Source organism: Drosophila sechellia, chromosome 2R (genome assembly GCF_004382195.2).
Source record: "Drosophila sechellia strain sech25 chromosome 2R, ASM438219v1, whole genome shotgun sequence".
Lineage (NCBI taxonomy): Eukaryota > Metazoa > Arthropoda > Insecta > Diptera > Drosophilidae > Drosophila > Drosophila sechellia.
The window spans coordinates 2,096,463-2,115,940 of record NC_045950.1 but is presented as its reverse complement, the minus strand read 5'-3'; the positions used below and the strand labels follow the sequence as shown (position 1 = coordinate 2,115,940).

General features: G+C 37.5%; 1 protein-coding gene across 1 annotated transcript; it reads left to right on the top strand.

Annotated features, from left to right (window-relative positions):
- The first annotated feature begins 1,278 nt into the window (after positions 1–1,278).
- Positions 1,279–16,379, top strand: LOC6619116 (monocarboxylate transporter 13). Its single transcript, XM_002043320.2, has 5 exons — positions 1,279–1,593; positions 6,741–6,843; positions 14,094–14,318; positions 14,392–14,518; positions 14,574–16,379. Exons 2-5 carry the CDS (start codon positions 6,744–6,746, stop codon positions 16,096–16,098), a joined length of 1,977 nt encoding a protein of 658 aa, XP_002043356.1. The 5' UTR covers positions 1,279–1,593; positions 6,741–6,743; the 3' UTR covers positions 16,099–16,379.
- Positions 16,380–19,478: the final 3,099 nt, after the last annotated feature.

Sequence of the window (19,478 nt, the reverse complement as noted above, 5' to 3'; positions counted from 1 at the left end):
AGAGATTTTAAAATTAAAGCGAATGTTTAGATTATTATTATTAAATGTCTCATTTTTATATAATTCTCAGTCCCTAATTAAGTTTCTCCCAAAACATCACTTTTAAGTGTGTTTTAAGAAACTGGGCATACCCGTCTGTCTGTCCGGTTGTATGAACGTCGAGATCCCAGAACTATAAAGCTAGATTAAGCAAACAGATTGCAGAGATATAGACGCAGGGCATGTTTGTTGACCCATGCTGCCACGCTCACTCTGACGTCCACTTTAACTCCTACAAAACGCCCAAAACTGCCACGCCAACACTTTCGCAAAATGTTTTGATATTTTTTTAAATTTTTATTAGTCTTGTAAATTTCTATCGATTTATCAAAAAACTCTTTGCCACGCCCACTTTAACGCCCAAACAAGTCACCCAAATCTGCCACAATCAGTTGTTTTGTCAATTTCTTTCTGATTCTGACTCGAAAAAACCGTTTAAATCTATCCCTCCACACCTTAGAGCATTCGAATAATTTTCCCCCAATTTCTATCGATATTCTCACTTCGACTAGCTGATTAACGGGAATATGATAGTCGGGGAACTCGACGCAACAGACAATATGTCCCTTGGAGTATTAGTGGTCCAAGGTCAAATTGTTTCGAAGTCTGCATGGTCTCAGATATTTGAGCTAAAGATATTGAGCTACTCAGATATTGAGTAGCTAAAGACTAAAAGTCGAGCTTTCTTATCATTAGATTTAGTTCTCATTCGTGTTGTCTGCAGTTGTCTACGTTCATGTCGTTTTGTAAAGGTTTTAATACATTTGGGTGTAGGTACTGCTTCTCGTTCTTGAACTTGTTGTGATGCTGTTGCTTGCTAGGTGTAGACTTAAGTTACGTAGATATTTTAAATAGCTGTTAAATATTCTTATTGTTTTTGGTACAGTTCAGTTTAGTTTAAACACCTACGAATTTGTAAGTCAACGAAAAGTAGAGCATCCTTAGCGCGGGAACACAAGAATAGACCGCATCGTCTGGACCAGTAGTCCATTAAGTTGCAACATAGTAGTAAAGATTTAACACCCAAAAACACCCAAACTAAATAATAAAAGTGTTTTTTTAAGTATCAGTATACGCGACGGTTACCAAATAAAACGACCTAAGCCACAATTAATAGGTGTCAGTAATTGAAAAAATGCTTATTTTAATTCTGTGTGAAAACCGCATCACATCGTTCAACAGTTTTAGTTGAGTCGGTGATAGACTTTTTCATTTTTTGCCTTTTTGTATGGTCATGTTTTGGTCACACTGGGCGTACGTGAAAACAAGTGACAATCTTTTGTTTTTCACATTTTGTTTTTGTATATATTTTGAAAAAATACATAAAACTAATAAGTTTAACATAAAATCGTGTATATAGAAATGTTGTGAAAAATTGTTTACCACTTGAAAAATTCACGCAATATATCAAATGGATCAGTTTTAAATTACTTTACATCAGTTGTAATGCAAAATTATTAGCGAAAAGTAAAAAATACGCCTTTCCTTTGTGCTGAAATTGGTGTGTGATCTTATCTAGGACGAATTTATACAAGCAACATATAAGGTTCGAAGGTGAGTTAGCATGTCCTTGTTGAGTTGATGTGGTGCTGAATATGAACAAATTAAACACATTAAAGATAAAGATTATGTCTACGAAAAGACTGAAAGAATTGAATTCTAATAATAGAAAGGCAGCTTTAAATGAGTTAGCAAACATGACATAGATAGCCTTTTATAATCGGTACACCATTAGTAGCGTGCTACTACATATGTCATCGCTAATCGTGGTGATTCTATCGTAATCTTTCCAGTGTGATTAAGTTAAGTTTTATTTGACACAAAGATCGAATTGCTTATCAATTTTCATTGAAGTTTCGAGATTATATTTATTACCGTCTTTGGAAAAATGTGCGTATTGTTGATGTAACAAATAGAAAAATTGTCGAGATCACTAACTGAGTCATTTTAGCCATGTGCATATCTCTTATTCTATCGGAGCTGTTACTTCCTTGTCCTTCTTATACCCTCACAAAAGATATATTGATTTCAGTCATATGTTTGACACGCAATGAATGTGACGTTTTCACTTACATATTTACACTAAATAGCGCTTCCTCATTTTTAATGTGGCTATATTTTTTTACAACAAGATAGAACGCAATAGTCAAGTATCTGGATTACAGAAAATTCGATCCTTGCCAGGGAATTTCTAAATTCTTTTAAGCAACAAGAGAGAATGCTATAGTCGAGTTCCCACACTATAAGATAGGTGTTAGTCACCTTCAAGTTTCAACGAGAAATTTCAATATTTATTGGAATGTTGGTATAAAAAATAAAAATAAAAATTTTTTTTAAATGTATAAAAAATGGGGGCGTGACAGTCTTGTGCTGCTTGTGGGCTTGGTTAACAACCTTGGGCTGCGTCTATGTCTATTGAACCTGTATGCTCATCCTTCTAGCTGTTCCTGGGACGGACAGACGGCCAGATGGACATGGCTTGTCCGACTCGGCTATTGATCCTGATCAAAGATATATATATATTATATGGTCGGAAACACTTTCTTTAAGATTATACATAATTTCAAACGAAGCTAGTATACCCTTTTACTATAAAAGTAACGGGTATAGTAATAAAAAAATAGACAGAAACCCATCGAAAAGCTTTTTCGATATAAGGTTCCACTAGTAACCTCTTGGTGATTACTATTTGCTGTTTCCTAATTAATAATTAATATAAACAACAAATAACGATTCTTAGTTTTCTTTCATTTTAATTTATGAGTTTTCCGATTCTACGAATTAAAATTCTTTAAATTAAATTATGTACAGCTGTGTTCATTGAAATAGCAGTGCAGAGTGACTTTTTCATAAGTGACTTCATTTATTTATGTATAATGTAAATGTATAGAGAAATAATGAAAGTTCCGTTATTTTTTCATCCCTTTTTATCTCTACATTCTTGAGCAAATGCGCAACATTTGTTTATTAGAATGTTGAATGATCAATATTTTGTAAAAAGTGAGTTTGGTTAGTTCATTAGTATATTTAAAAGGACAATACCAAAAAAGAAAATTTGAATTCTATTATAACGGGAAGAGGACAAAACTGATCCCAGAAAGAAAGTTGATCCTTAAGCTTAGAGAGGAAGAATCACAATCAGAAATTTCAAATACATTACTTGAATGGTATCCGATGCCATTAAAAATGATTTTAAGCCCGAAAATTGTGGTGACTCACATTAAACAACAGATACAAAGGATCGACGCATAGTTCGTTTAAGAAAGGTTAATCCTTTTGCATCCTCGGGAATAGAAAATTTGAGCTGAACTTGGGAATGAGGTGCGAGGACCCCACGAAAGCTGCTGCTACTAGCCATCGCAGGGTAGGACATCTCCAAAACCAAAAACTAGAGCTGGTCAATCTCCAAATGGCGTAATATCCTCTGGACGGATGAGTTGAAAATAATGCTATTTGCTGGAACAGGTTCAAGACAGTGTGTGAGTCGACCTTCAAAAACGGAGTACTATCCAAATCACCCACTCAAGACTTTCAATCATGGTGGACCCAAAATCCTGACTTGTTATACCTGGGCTTGTTATACCTGTTACTCGTGGATTAAAAGGGTAAACTATATTCGTAGCAAAGTATGTAACAGGAAGAAGGAAGCATTTAGGACCATATAAGTATATAAATATATATATTTTTGATCAGGATTAATAGCCGAGTTGATCTGGCTGGTGGCAATCCTGGTATTGCGTGGTTTTTTTTAGAAGGCTATGAGATTTATGGTACTACAGATCAAAACGCATATGTACATTTACTGCTGAGTTGAATATGCCCTTAAAATGAACAGTCCAACAGCATGATAATCGTAAACATAGAGGCAAGGCGGCTAAGAATTGGTTCACCGCAAATAAAATACACGAAATGCCGTGAAGCCTGGACACAGGTGAAACATTTGTTGAATTGTTTAAAATTAAATACCCTTTATATGGTAAAGAAATTTTTGCGCATTAAAAGTGTAAGTCATAGGATTTTTTATCTTGAGCTCACAAGTCATAAGCACTACCTATTCAATGAAAAATGTATATATCTGCCATATAAACAGTCGAAATATTATATGATTTCTGTCTTCATTGTTTTTGCTTTTGTTTCGGGGTTACTTGGTATTTTAAGATAAAATATGAATAAAATAAATCGTTATTAATATAGGTTTGGAATCAGTTCCAACAATGGCCTTCATTCTGATCAATTACAATAAAGTTCTCTTAATTGTGTTCAATAAGCTTCAATAAGAAACTAAATGGTTTTGAAAGTTTAACATGGCAATTGTTTACGTTGTCGTTGCCTGCAACAGTGTACATATATATTTCGTGATTACATATATGTAACGTATGTGCGAGTTTACACATATAAACAAACATATATGTAAAATAGCGCTTGGGAGTTAAGGATGAAGAAAGTCCAACGATTTGCACTCATTATTATTCGAGTAAAAGGGTATACTCGATTAGTTGAAAAGTATGTAACAATCGATTTGAAAAAAAAAAACAGTTAAAAACTTCCACGCCTACATATTTGAAAAATTGTTGGATATTTTTTCAACATTTTATAAGTATTGTAAATTTCTATGAAAAAAAGTATGTTCCATGTAAAGAAAGCGTTTTTAGGATCGATAGCCGAGTCGATCTAAGCGTCGGTCCGTCCATATTATTGTCGTCGGTTTCTCTGTTTTTTTTTTAATAACATTTCGGTTATGATCGATCTAATACTTTGTTGCATAGTCTACCATTTCGTATTTAAATAGGTACTGCGGAAAAGTCAGGAAATATTTTTGTATTTTAATTTTTATCGGGTAAAAGTGCTTTAAAACTGACGCATTTAAAAATATCGAAAATAATTGTAAACCTGATTGGTTAGCTTTTAGTGTTTAAGTAAATTTAATATTTATATATATAAATATATTATATATATATATAAATATAATATTTATATATTTATATATATTATATATATATAATAATATTTATATATTTATATATATTATTTATATATATATATATATATATATCCTCCTTTAAATTTAATATATAATTCTTTTATATTTTATGAGTATTTTTACGCGACAACTTTTGTCGTCGTACTTATCGTAGCGTTGCCAAATCTAAATTTCTTGTTGCCGTCGCCAAAACTTGGTTTGTCTAATCCGAGGTGGGGTCAGATATAAATTTTTATAAAATAACTAAGTGAAACACTAAGAAACACAAATAAAGTTATGGATAAATACAGAAACATGATTTTTTTTAATGATAATGATTCCACAATATTTATAGTTGGAGTAAAAAATATAATCAAAAAGGATTTACATAATGCATGGATCGTATGGATCGTATATATATATAAATAATAATTTTAACAACAATTTATACTAATCAAACATATTTTTAAAAGTTTTCCTTTTTCCGAACTCGTTAAGAATTTATAGGCGTGATTAACAGGGGTTTAGAAGCCGTGCAAAAAGTTGCATATACCATAGATAGATAGATAAATAGAAATGGGCTTGGGAAGAATATAGAAGCAAACTTTGTATTTCCACTGCTCTATACGTCACTACGTGTAGGCGTCGTTCATACGTACGCATTCATATATTTACGATATGATCTATCGTGTAGAAACCTATGGTAACGAACGTAAGCACTAGTGACGTTTTTAGCGTTCAAATTGAATCAATTGAAGCTTATTGGAAACAATTGAGGGCATTTGATCGAAAATGTTTACCTACTTATATAAAGCAGGAGAACATGAATATATATCAATATATATACCGTTATTGTTAAAAAAATATATATATAATATATTAGTTGAATAGCATGTAACAGGTAGGAGATTGCGTTCTTGATCGTATGAAGTATACATATTCTTGTTGAAATTTACTAGCCGAGTCGATCTGGTAATGTCTTTTTGTATATGGGAAAGAGTTTGGGTCTTTCGCGTTTTTTAACGCCCCCAACCAGAACAAGAGAAAATACTATATTCGAGTTCCCCGACTATCAGATGCCCGTTACTCAGCTGTTCATTATTTTTCTGGGATATCGATAGATATTGGGGAATAACATAAGAAAAAATTTTAAAATTGTTGAAAAGTGTGGGCGTGACCGGCTTGGCGGCTTTTTAGTGGACGTGGCAAAAAGTTTTTTGGCGAATCGATAGAAATTAACAAAACTAATTAAGTTATGAATATCGAAAATTGTTCAAAAATGTGGGCGTAACAGTTTTGGGCTGTTTTAGGGTGGGCGTGGCAACATGGGTCAACAAACTTGCCCTGCGTCTTTGTCTCCAAAATCTGTATGCTGAATCTCAATACTATATACTTTATATGATCGGAAACGCTTCCTTCTGCCTGTTACACACTTTTTAACGAATCTAGTATACCCTTATACTCTAAAAGTAATGGGTACAAAAACAGCTAACGAAACTTTGGTAAAAAAATAAGAAAACTGTGTTAAAAGTTCTGATCGGTTTAAGCGCTCAATGTTTAATGTTTCTTCTAACTCTTATAGTTCTTGAGGTCTGAACGTTCAAACGGACAGACGGACATGATCAGAACGCCAGTATAATGCAACTGATCAAGAATTTATATATTTTATAGGGTTTGTTTTCTAACAATTTATTTTCGCATAATTAGCCATTGCAAACATTTTTCTCTCTTTCTTTTACAGGCCATGCACAAGGAAAAAATTATTAATTCACAAAATGCTAGCAAAATAAACCAAAAAGATCATAAAGCCAATGGAAATACAAATGAAATTAGAAATAAAACAGGTCAGTAAAAATAGCTAAATGTAAAATACATAGATGAGGATTAACTAGTTTTTTGTTATAATCATCATAGCAACAATACTACCATTCCCAACTTTTAAATATAAAACTCGAAGTGATTATAGAAAAATTATTAAAATTGCATAATATTTTTCGCTTCAAGTAATGGAAATATTTAAAATTTAGAAATAAGAAAAGGAAATTTTAAAACCTGTTAAATGCACTATGAATTCATATCATTTCAAATGGCACTTAGATGTTTGCCGTAGTAGTAAAAATTTGTTGAAGAAGTGTGTTCGTACGTGCTATAGAGTGATTTATTTTCTATTCAGAAAACTTGGTCTTAATCTGCAATCTTTCACGAAAATAAATTTTTACGTAGTAACCTCTCAATTTACAATACGGCTCTGTTCAAGGTGTGGAGCACGCTGGGCATTTATCTGTGGGCATTGTGGAAATTAATTAAAGTTACTTATGGGAGAGGGCGTTGGATAAGTTTGCAGCTTGAACTTACTTCGCAATTCAAGCAAATTAGGAACGAAACGAACCTAAGCTGGTCGACCAAACATTACATTTAGTGAGGAAGGAGCAAGAGGGGAAGATTTTGCTTCACTCCGAACACATTCTGGAAAACACAGATCTTTCAAGCGGCTATTTTGGATCAGAGGCATGCAGTAAATAACATAGGAAAGTATTAAACATTACACCTGTGTTTAACAGAGCATTGGAAACTGCAGACCCCATAATTTCCTGATTGTGCCGAAAATTAAATTACTCATTATTTAACGTTAAAATAGATAGTAAAGAATATGTTTAGTTTAAAAATTAAAAAAAGGAAAACGAGTTGGTGTTCCTTTCCCAAAATAATTGTAATCAGCAGTCATCATGTAACTCCCGCAATGGGACAACCTCAATAAGCTGCCGCTTGGAGAGAATGCTTACCTTTGCTCTGAAATATTCGTGTGAGCACTTTCCCAGTTGCATCATTTGTTGCTCCCAACTCACAGTGAGGATCAGCACTTGAAGAGTACGTACCTACTCCACGATGATTTCAGCATCAGGCTTGTATTTGATTGTGGGGAGAGCTGTGGGATCATCGGCTATGCAGCTGAAACAGTAGGCTCTGTTCCTGTGAGTGACGGGTCCAGAAGATCGGCGACCCGTGATACTCAACAATCTAGACTCAACAACTCAACTCGTAGAGAAAGAGGCTCTACTGGATTCGCTGAAAAGTATCTATCAGGTAGACGGAAGCGTTTTCGACCATGCAGAGAATATATATGATTGATCAGGTTGACACTAAATGGTCAAACAACTCTCTTACCAAACCACGTACAATATCAGTTAGATTTAAGGCTTAAAACGGCGTACGTATGTACAAGTTTAAACGTAGCGTGTCCATGGACTTACCGTTCGACAGGGCCAAAGTCTATCTTTGTACTCTTGCTTTCTTGCAACTGAGACCAACACTCTGTCCTCTAAGTACTGCCACCGCCCAAAACTGTGACGCCCACACTGTTAAATTGTTATACCCGTAACACGTAGAGTAAGGGTATATACTAAATTCGTTGAAAAGTAAGAGGTTGAAGGAAGAGTTTTCGACTATATAAAGTATATATATTCTTGATCAGGATCAATAGCTGGTTCGATCTAGCCACGTCCGTCTGTCTGTATTAACGTCGAGATCTAAGGAACTATAAAAGCTGGAAAGTTGTGATTCAGCATCACAAGTTTGTTGATCCATGTTTCCACGCCCACTCTAACGTCCACAAACCGCACAAAACTGCCACGCCCACATTTTTATTAACCATTTTTCGGAATTTTTAAAAATTTATTTATTAGTCTTGTAAATTTGTATTGATTTGCTAAAAACTTTTTGCCAGGCCTACTCTAACGCTCTAAAGCCGCCAAACTAGTCACGCCCACACTTTTGAACAATTGATAGTCGGTGGACTATAGCATTCTCTCTTGTAGTTTTGTCACTTTGTTTTTCATTGTCTAGTGATAAGCCAGAAAAATTTCGCGTTCACACTTTCACTATCTGAAAACGGTTATCTGATAGCCCGGAAACTTGACTATAGCATTCTGTCTTGTTATACCCGTTACTCGTAGTATTAAAGTGTATTCTAGATATCAGAGATCGACACCGGTATTTGATTTGAGCACTTCAAGTATACTCGCTTAAAAAACGTTGGCGGACATAGGACATAGGCAATATACAAAAATATGCGGTGGAAATAGGCACTCTCAAAAATGTATTCTATCTCTGACGCCCGAAATTTTTGCACATTCCTTTTTTTGTTCTGGTTCAGTTTTGTTATTTGCACACCTATTTTTACTTAATCCATGAATATTAATAAATCTTTTGTTATTTGATAGTGAGAGAGTGACCGCCGAAGTGTGAAGACGTTTTTTTATCGAGCTCCGCACAAAATCGGTTGATTTGAATAAAGTGAACGCCAAATAAAAAAAAAAAAAAAAAAAAAAAAAAAATCCGAAAGCGAAAGAGAGGCTCTATGCGATGCAAGATCGCTTAAATATATAGTGATTTGTTATCTTAAATTATAAAACTATGAGTCAGAACGACACTCGCGCTCAGCGACAGCGCGAGCAAGACGAACGCCGGCTCTCAATTCAACGCAACAACGCGTACTTCTCCTACGTCTCACCGATAACCCCAAACGCAGACATCGAGCGGTCAATAACCCATAGCCAAAGAAACCTTCTTCTACCAACAAATCAAGAAAGAGCGCGCTCCTGCTCTCCCGCTCTCTTAGCTCCGACAGAAGCCCCGCTACCTCCAACAACAACAGCTGAAGATAGACCGACAGCCCGCTCTACCTCGTCATCGGCTGCACCCGCCCACGCTCTGACTGAGTCAGCGGAAGCAAAACCGCAAGCAATAAACGGTACTGCTGCACTACCAGCAAAACAAAACGAAAACGTAAACAAAAAAGCTGGGTCGACCTGGCAGACTGGAATGGATCGCTACATTACAATAAAGCGAAAGCTCAGCCCGGAAAATTCAGATTTGGAAAACAAGCCGAAAAATACACGCGACAACTCTACCTTGACCAAAAATGTAGCCCCTGCAAATACCAACAGATTTGCCTTGCTGGTAGATACCACTGAGGACGTGCCGCTGGGATCCGTTGATATCGAACCGAAGAAAACAAAACCTCCGCCAATATACATCCGCGAGAAGAGCACAAGCGGTTTTGTAAATACTTTGATTGGCATTATTGGAAAAGATAGCTTTCATATAATTCCCCTCGTAAGAGGGGAAATGAAATCAAACTTCAGACGAAAACGGAGGACAACTACAGAAAAGTCACAAACTATTTTACCGCACAAAAAATAGGCTTCTACACTTACCGGCTTAAAAGCAGCAAGGGCCTGCAAGTAGTCCTGAAGGGCATTGAGTCTGATGTTACGCCCGAAGAGATAACTGAGGCGCTAAAGGAAAAGGGATTTTACGCCAAAAGCGTGTTCAATATCAAAAACAGAAACAGGCAGCCGAAACCACTCTTCAAGATTGAGCTTGAACCAGAAAACAAGCCTCCTAGAAAAAACGAGGTTCACCCAATTTACAAACTCCAGCTCCTTCTGCACCGTAGGATCACGGTAGAAGAGCCGCACAAACGTAACGCTCCTGTACAATGTACAAACTGCCAAGAGTATGACCACACGAGGTCGTATTGTACACTTCGCCCGGTGTGCGTAGTCTGTGGAGATCTTTACGACTCCAAACAGTGTCAAACTAACAAAAAAAATGCATGCGAGAAAAAATGCAATAACTGTGGGGGCAATCACACAGCAAACTACAGAGGCTGTCCAATCTACAAAGAGCTGAAAATCCGTCTTCACAAAAGAATGAACACGGCGCGGGCACACCAAGGAACAGCTACGCTGATACCATCAGAGACAAATCCTGAAGTAATTTTCTCGAAAGCAGCGAGTTTCGCTCCCTGGCCTACATCCAACACTAACAACACAACATTTGCAAACGTTTTAAAATCAGGTATGACGCCTCCAACCCAAAATTCCCGAACTCCACATGAAGTGCACACAAAATTAGACACACAACAAAACTATAACCCAGCTGCGCAGCAGGAAACAAAAACTGAAGCTATGATGCAAGCCTTACAACAGAGCATGATGGAATTTATGACATTTATGAAGACCACCATTCAAGACATGATGCGTAATCAAAACCTTTTGATACAAATGCTTGTAGCCCAACAATCAAATAAATAATGGCTACCTTACGCATAGCTACGTGGAACGCCAATGGCGTTTCACAGCGCAAACTTGAGCTAGCTCAATTCCTACATGAGAAGCATATCGAGAGAACCCAAAAGGAAAACAGCTTTATAAGACTATAATAAAAGCCACTAATAAACTTGACCATGTTTCCCCCGGGAGTCCTACATACTGGCCATCAGACCTCAATAAGCTGCTTGACCTGATCGACTTCGCAGTTACGAAAAATATTTCCCGCAGTTTGGTTAGAGCTGAATGTCTGCCGGATCTGTCATCTGATCACTCGCCTGTACTAATTCACCTCCGCCGGCACGCAGAAAACGTGAAACCACCATTCAGATTGACTTCTCACAAAACAAACTGGCTCAGGTATAAAAAATATATAAGTTCACATATTGAGCTAAGCCCAAAACTTAATACTGAATCTGATATAGAGAGCTGCACGTGTGCATTGCAATCCATCCTTACTGCAGCAGCTCTTACTGCAACACCCAAAATAACAAATAATACAATTAATTCAAAAAAGACCAACGTACAAATCGAGCAACTCGTCCACGTAAAACGACGCTTACGCAGAGAATGGCAATCTTCCAGATCCCCAACTGCAAAACAAAAGCTAAAAGTAGCCACACGGAAACTGGCCAACGCTCTGAAACAAGAAGAGGACGACGATCAGCGCGGATACATAGAGCAACTCACACCAACAGGCACAAAACAAAAGTCACTGTGGCGAGCCCACTCAACTCTTCGCCCACCGACTGAAACCGTTTTGCCGATAAGGAATTCCTCAGGTGGTTGGGCCCGTAGTGATGAAGACAGAGCCACCACATTTGCCGCTCACCTACAAAATGTGTTCACGCCAAACCAGGCTACTAGCACATTTGCGCTACCGTCCTATCCCGTAAACCGCCACCAGCAACACACCCCAATTGTGTTTCGTCCTAAAGAAGTAACTAAAATAATCAAAGCCAATCTCAGCCCGAAAAAATCCCCCGGCTGCGACCTTATAACACCGGAAATGATCATCCAGCTGCCACATTCTGCAGTTCGCTACATAACCAAGCTCTTTAATGCCATCACCAAACTTGGTTACTTCCCACAACGATGGAAGAGGTCGATTATCATAATGATTCCAAAACCTGGTAAGAACCACACAGTCGCTTCATCTTACAGAACAATAAGTCTACTCTCATGTATTTCGAAACTATTCGAAAAATGCCTGCTGATCCGACTTAATCAACATCTGATATACCACAATATAATCCCAGCCCACCAATTTGGATTTCGCGAAAGCCATGGAACCATTGATCAGGTGAATCGTATTACAACGGAAATAAGAACTGCATTTGAATATCGCGAATGCTGCACAGCAGTATTTTTAGACGTATCCCAAGCATTCGACAGAGTCTGGCTCGACGGCCTAATGTTTAAAATTAAAACATCCCTACCCGAAAGCACACACAAAATTCTAAGGTCTTACCTCTATGACAGAAAGTTTACAGTGCGGTGCAACACTGCCACTTCCACTGATCATACAATTGAGGCTGGAGTCCCCCAAGGCAGCGTTCTTGGGCCAACCTTATACCTCATCTATACAGCCGACATCCCTACAAATAGTCGCTTAACAGTATCCACATTTGCCGACGATACAGCTATCCTTAGCCGTTCAAGGTCCCCTATCCAAGCTACAGCACAGTTGGCACTGTAACTCATCGACATTGAGAAGTGGCTCTCTGACTGGCGAATAAAAGTAAACGAGCAAAAATGCAAGCAAGTGACGTTTACGCTAAACAGACAAGACTGTCCTCCGCTCTTGTTGAACAACATACCACTCCCGAAAGCAGATGAGGTAGCGTACCTAGGAGTACACCTTGACAGAAGACTCACATGGCGCAGGCACATTGAAGCCAAAAAAACAAAACTTAAACTCAAAGCCAACAACTTACACTGGCTCATCAACTCTGGTTCTCCGCTCAGCCGAGATCACAAGGTCTTGCTCTACAATTCTATATTAAAACCTATCTGGACCTATGGCTCACAGTTATGGGGCAATGCCAGCAACAGCAATATTGACATCATACAGCGAGCACAATCAAAGATCCTGAGAACCATCACTGGGGCACCGTGGTACGTTCGGAGTGAAAACATCCAAAGAGACTTAAATATCCCATCAGTTACCAACGCAATCACGGAACTTAAGGAAAAATACCATAGCAAGCTTTACACGCACCCCAACCACCTAGCGCGAGGTCTAATCCAGCTCAGCAGCCGTTCCCGTCTCCGGCGAAAGGACCTACCAACCCAGCGAATAAATTATTAGGGCCGTTTAATCATAGAACAGTTGGAAAAATAATACAACTGTTCAAAAAATACTTGTTATAGTTAAGATTTTTAAACTTATTGTTAGTTCTTATACAAGAAGATTCAATAAATAAAAAGCAAAGTAAAAAAAAAAAAAAAAAAAATTTAAATATAAACTGTATATATGTTTTCTTATTAATTTAAAACGCCAACAAAACCAAAAATGTTTGTTGCTCATATATCGCACCGCATAGAAGGAGTGCACAAATGAAAAGAGCGAATAAACACCGCATCAAAAATGATGCGGTGCTTTGTGACGCAAGTCTACAAAATACTGTGAGTGTATGCGGTGTACTTGTATATTCTTGATCAGGATCATATCCGTCTGTCAGGCGTCTGCATGAACGTCGAGATTAAGCAAACAGATTCTAGAGATAGAAGCAGCTGAAGTTTTTTTTGCCATACTTTTAAAATATGTTTTGATATCTTTTGAATATTAGTCTTGTAAACTTCTAGAAACTTTTTGACGCACCCACTCTAACGCGCACCAACCGCGTAAAACTGGCTGTATTGTTTAACGATACTGTTATGGTATAATAATCTTCGATTTGTCGAAGAAAAAGACAAAATTAAATGTGTAATATTACTAAATACGAACTTATTTAATTTTTCCCTCTAATATTACACAGTGAGTTTAATAAACAAAAAAGATGACAAAGAATACGACCTTGTCCCACCTGATGGCGGTTGGGGTTGGCTAGTCTTGCTGGGCTCATGCTTGACTAACATTTTAATCCCTGGCACAATAAAAAGTTTTGGAGTACTATTTTCGGAGTTCACCGATGCATTCAACTCTTCTCCCACGAAGGCTGCCTGGATACCAGCGCTGTGTTATTTTCTTTATAGTTCATTGGGTAAGTGCCAATAGTACTAATATTCCGAAAATTTGAGTTGAAATAGTCTATAGATGTGTTTTCTTATTTGCAGGCCCGGTTTCAAGCATTCTATCTGTGAAGTACTCATATCGTACAGTCACCCTTCTTGGTGGCGCATCTGCGTCACTGGGTATGATACTCTCCTTCTGGGCATCATCTATTGAGTTCTTGTATATCAGGTAAATAAGGCGTCGTAGATACGTTTTAAAATACATTAATATTATTGTTTTATAGCTATGGCGTTTTGGTCGGAATTGGGGCTGGCCTCTCTTTCCCCCCCACAGTTTACATTGTGACGTCGTATTTTGCGAAACTACGCGGATTAGCGAATGGTCTCTGCATTTCCGGTAGTGCTTTAGGCAGCATTATTTTGCCGCCCCTTCTCCGTTGGCTACTAGAGACCTATGGCTATCACGGCTCCTGCCTAATTATGGGTGGCATTACTTTGAACGTATTTGTCGCTGCTCTTTTCTATGAGCCTGTTGAACAACATATGGTACGAGTACCTCGTGCTCGCCAGGCTTTGGAAAATATTCCAGAAGAGGAGGATGTTGGAATTGTAATGAAGTTCGAAAATGTTGACGAGCCGGTTCCCAAAAATGAGCCGGCTGACAAGCCATTATTACCATATAATTCGCCTCCTTCTCCTCTGTATTTACCTGACGATGAGAGGCTGCAGTTTGTGCGTAGCGCATCCGCAGCTGTTGTCCAAAGCTATTCAAAGTCCGGAGACGAGTTTCAGTCTCGATCCCGTAAGATCAGTACCCCGGTGAGGTTACCCCAGAGAAATCAGACTTTTACGCCTGGCCAACTTAACTCGCAATCTTCATTGTACGCTGTGCCAGAGGGTCGATCAAGCTCCAACAAACTGACTCTGCGAAATTCGTCAAAGTCACGGTTATCCAAGCTCTCGCCTTCAACAAGCAGTTTTTTGTACGTCAGCACACCATATCATGGCAGCACATTGTCGTTTCAACCGAAAGAATTCTCCTCGCATTTGTCCCTTCGCTCTATGGGGAGTAGTGGAACGGGACATGCAGGCGACTCAACCGGGCAAGATGGATCTTATCCCGACGTCGACGCCCGAGGCCAGGCACAACAGCCGCAACGATCGAAGTTTTTTGATCTAAGCCTTTTAAAAGACCCTATGTACTTGGTCATACTAATATCGAATTCGACGAATGCCATAAGCTACACGAACTTTATTATATTGCTGCCCAGTTTTGGAGAAGCCAGGGGCTTTAACAAATCATTATCTGCATATTTGCTTTCAGTTGTATCAGCCACGGATCTAATCGGACGTATTGGCGGGTCGGCACTGTCGGACATGGGGTACATACCTAAGACCTGGTACTTTGTTGGTGGCTTGTCCATATCGGGACTTTCTCTTGCCCTTCTGCCTTTTGCATGGACATACAGCTCAGTATGTTTTTGGTGTGCACTCTTTGGGTTAGCTTCTGGTATTTACGTCGGAATAACTGCAGTAATCATGGCAGACATGCTTGGAACGGAACGCTTGACATCATCGTATGGCATCAGCCTTTTCGTTAATGGCTTGTTGCAGTTGGTTGGGCCGCCATTATGTAACTACTGGTTCGAGGCGGTTAATGATTATAATCCTCTCTTCCACGCCCTCGGCTTAACGCTGCTGGCTGGAGCTAGCCTTTGGAGTTTTATGCCATGGATTAACCGACGCAAAGCTAATGCGGAGGAGCAACTAGATGCACAAATCGAAAAAGCGGCTGTCGATAGCTACTAAATGGTCAAACAACTCTCGTACCAAACCACGTACAATAACAATTAGTTTTAAGGCTTAAAACGGCGTACAAACAGTGATGAAGATAACAGCCAGGACTAAAAGACCATTAACATTTTATGTAACCTTTGATTCGTTTCTTCCAGCTGATTTATTGTATTACTGCTTAGTCGTAATTAGTACGTTGTTAATTACTACAATTATTGTTTGTTTAATACCAGTACTATAATATTCTAGACCGTATAAAAAATTAAAATGAATGCAGTGAAAAGTCGTAAAAATAACGTTTTATAAATATTTTTTCAATAAATACGTAAAAACTATAAAAAATATGAGATACAATAAAAAATACAGGAAATATACAAGAAAAGAATGGGAAATAAGACCAAAAATTCACATTATTAAATTGACCCCTATTTTATATTATTTTTTGGTGCTAATATTACGATTAGAATGAAAAGTTTAAGGTGTTTTTTTTCGTGTAACTGCGTTGCACTTTATTTTTTAATGGTGAGTAGACTTTGAGTGAGCATGCACGAAAAGCGATATTTGAAGTTCTTCAATTTACGAAATGTTTTCTTATTTCCGCGAATCAACAAGCCCACAATAGGGGCACGTTCTGTGAACTGTGACCTTTTAGTCACTTTTAGAGCTTTTTTTTTCGCACGGGTCCCACGCCCAAACCTCCCGCCCAACCGACCGACGCTGTCGTGTATCGTACGGCTCGATTCGCGAGAAGATAGACGCGATATAGAAAAGAGAACAGAAACGAGGAAATGAACATACTGTAAAATAACTGAAATAAATATTAGTGTTAGTAGGATATAATTATGTATTAAAAGAGTTAAAATTGATTACTTTAAGAGCGGGAGAGAGTCAAGATTACAGATAATAGGATAAAGTCTATTATAGTCAGAACATAATACTCTGTAAGGGTCATGCAACTCATAGTTAGATCTACAATGATTTAAGATAAGTGGTATATAGTTTCTAGTGAATCTACTTGGAACCGAGAAGTTAAGCCGACTAATCAAGTCGGTACTCTCAACATCCCCACGAATAAGCTTACAAATAAAGACTGTTCCAAGCATAGTTCTACGGATAGCTAGGGACGGTAAATTAATTAAAAGTAGTCTACTGGAATAAGGAGGTAATATACGGTTTGCATCCCAATTTAGGCGCCGCAAGGCAAAAAGTAAGATGTTTTTTTTGGACCGATTTAATATGGTCCGAGTGGTCTGCGTATTGTGGACTCCAAACAGGTGATTCAAACTCAAGAATCGGACGGACTATCGAAATAAATAAGGTTTTAGTCATGTAAGGATCATCAAATTCCTTAGACCACATTTTTATAAAAACAAGGACACCCCTGGCCTTATTGACAATAGTCGAAATATGGTCCGAAAATTTTAGTTTTGGGTCTAGAAGTTTATTACTAAGGGGAGGTCATTAATAAATAAGGTAAAAAGAAGCAAAGGCTTCCTTTTGGGACACCGAATGTGACTCGGATATACAAGATCGAGAATTTTTAAATTCCTGTCATACAGATAGCTTAAAATCGAATTTAGAAGATCAACAGGGAAACCTAATAGATCAAGTTTCCTTACTAGAAGATAATGATTAACAGAGTCAAATCAAAGACACTAGAATAACAAGATGCGTAACGGCCATACAAATTTTTGGCACGCGATTTTTTGGCCGTGGCTCTAGAGGTGGCTCCAGGCTCTCTTGAGTTTTTGTTCGAGAGAGAAAGAGCAGAGAGCGCTACAGCAAACAGCTCTTTTCTACACATACAGTGATAGCATACAACTGTATGTGTGCACACGTATGCTCATGTATTGTAAATTTGACAAAATATGCCCTTCACCTTAGAAGTTCGTTGACTGTAAATCTATATTATTTTTTATCAATTGGCACCATGCGAAAAATTCTTGTTTTGCATTGCCTCAACGATATTATTATTTAAATAAAGCTTAGAAATAGTAATAGACGAATCTATGTACATCACAAAATAAATTTCGAAAATGACTTTATATTAGAATACTTGTCATTAGGGTATTCAGCTTGCGGCGTGAGAAAAATTAATAAGGCAATGATTGTTGAGTGCTTGTGTCCGCACTTCGTGCCTGACGATATGACTTTTGCAACGAACTGTTTTCATATTTTTATTTATTTTATTAATTTTTATTTTCTAATACGTATTATTATTTTTTATGAAATATTATTATGAAATATTATTATTTTTATTATTTATTAATAAAATTATTATTTTTTTATGAAATTAAATGAAATAATAATAAATAATGAAATTGTTGAGCATTAGTGCACAAATAAAAGTATTTTTTTCAACATAAATTTTCAACATAATTATAAATATGTAAGCGGTATTCGAGCGGCGATTTTAACAAACGAATTTAAAAAACTTTAAAATTATAATAGTCAGGGAATTTTTATTTTATTTCATCATATTGCTACGAAATTGGCCACAACTCCAAATATGTAAATTCGTTTCTTCGATCAGAATTGATTTTGGCCCGAAAATCGTCTTCTAGCACAACACGCACACATATACGCGTTCTCGTCTCTTGTTTTTACTCACACAAGCAAGCAAATTCTATTTTTACATTTCTTACGCTCTTAGCGTGAGCGAGCGGAAAGAGAGCAAATTTGGCCTTCACCAAAAAAGTGGCTGCATAGTGCCAAACGAATTTATGGCCGTTACGCATCTTGTTATTTTAGTGTCTTTGGTCAAATGCTTTACTAAAATCAGTGTAGATGATATCTGTTTGAAGATTATTTTTGAAACCCTGTATTACGAAAGAAGTTAGCTCCAAGAGGTTAGTCGTTGTAGATCTGAGTTTCATAAAACCGTGCTGACATGGTGATATAATTGATCTACAAAGGTGCTGCAAATGAGGAGTGATAAAATTTTCAAAAAGTTTTGGGATTGCCGACAATTTAGAGATTCCTCTGTATTCCTCTCTCTTGCATCCAGCTTGCTACCTTTTTTATGAAGAGGAATCACAAAGGACTCCTTCCATATATGAGGGAACTGTGAAGGTTACAGAGATAAGGTAAAAAGATTCAGTAGAGGCTTGCACAAGGCTTCCGCACAGAATCTGCGCACACAGTTAGGAATTCCATCGGGACCTGGCGAATAGACAGGTTTAACACTCTGAAGATCGTAAAGCAGTGAGCTTTCGCTTATAGTGGGGAAAAATATTAGATTCGACATAGATGCCGCATAAGGGCATGGCTGTTCGGAATGAGGTAAAGTTGAATATGTTGTTTGAAAAAACTTGGCGAATAGATCGGCTATTGCCTGATCCGATGTAACAGTAGTGTTTTCAAAAAATAGCGAGGAAGGGTAAGAACTTGTTTTT

What these genes read in the sequence shown, in the direction of transcription:
- LOC6619116 (XM_002043320.2), top strand. Translation starts at nt 6,744, where the DNA reads ATGCACAAGGAAAAAATTATTAATTCACAAAATGCTAGCAAAATAAAC. An exon ending in TTTTCTTTATAGTTCATTGG is followed by an intron (nt 14,319 to 14,391) that starts GTAAGTGCCAAT and finishes TCTTATTTGCAG; the next exon opens with GCCCGGTTTCAAGCATTCTA. An exon ending in ATTGAGTTCTTGTATATCAG is followed by an intron (nt 14,519 to 14,573) that starts GTAAATAAGGCG and finishes ATTGTTTTATAG; the next exon opens with CTATGGCGTTTTGGTCGGAA.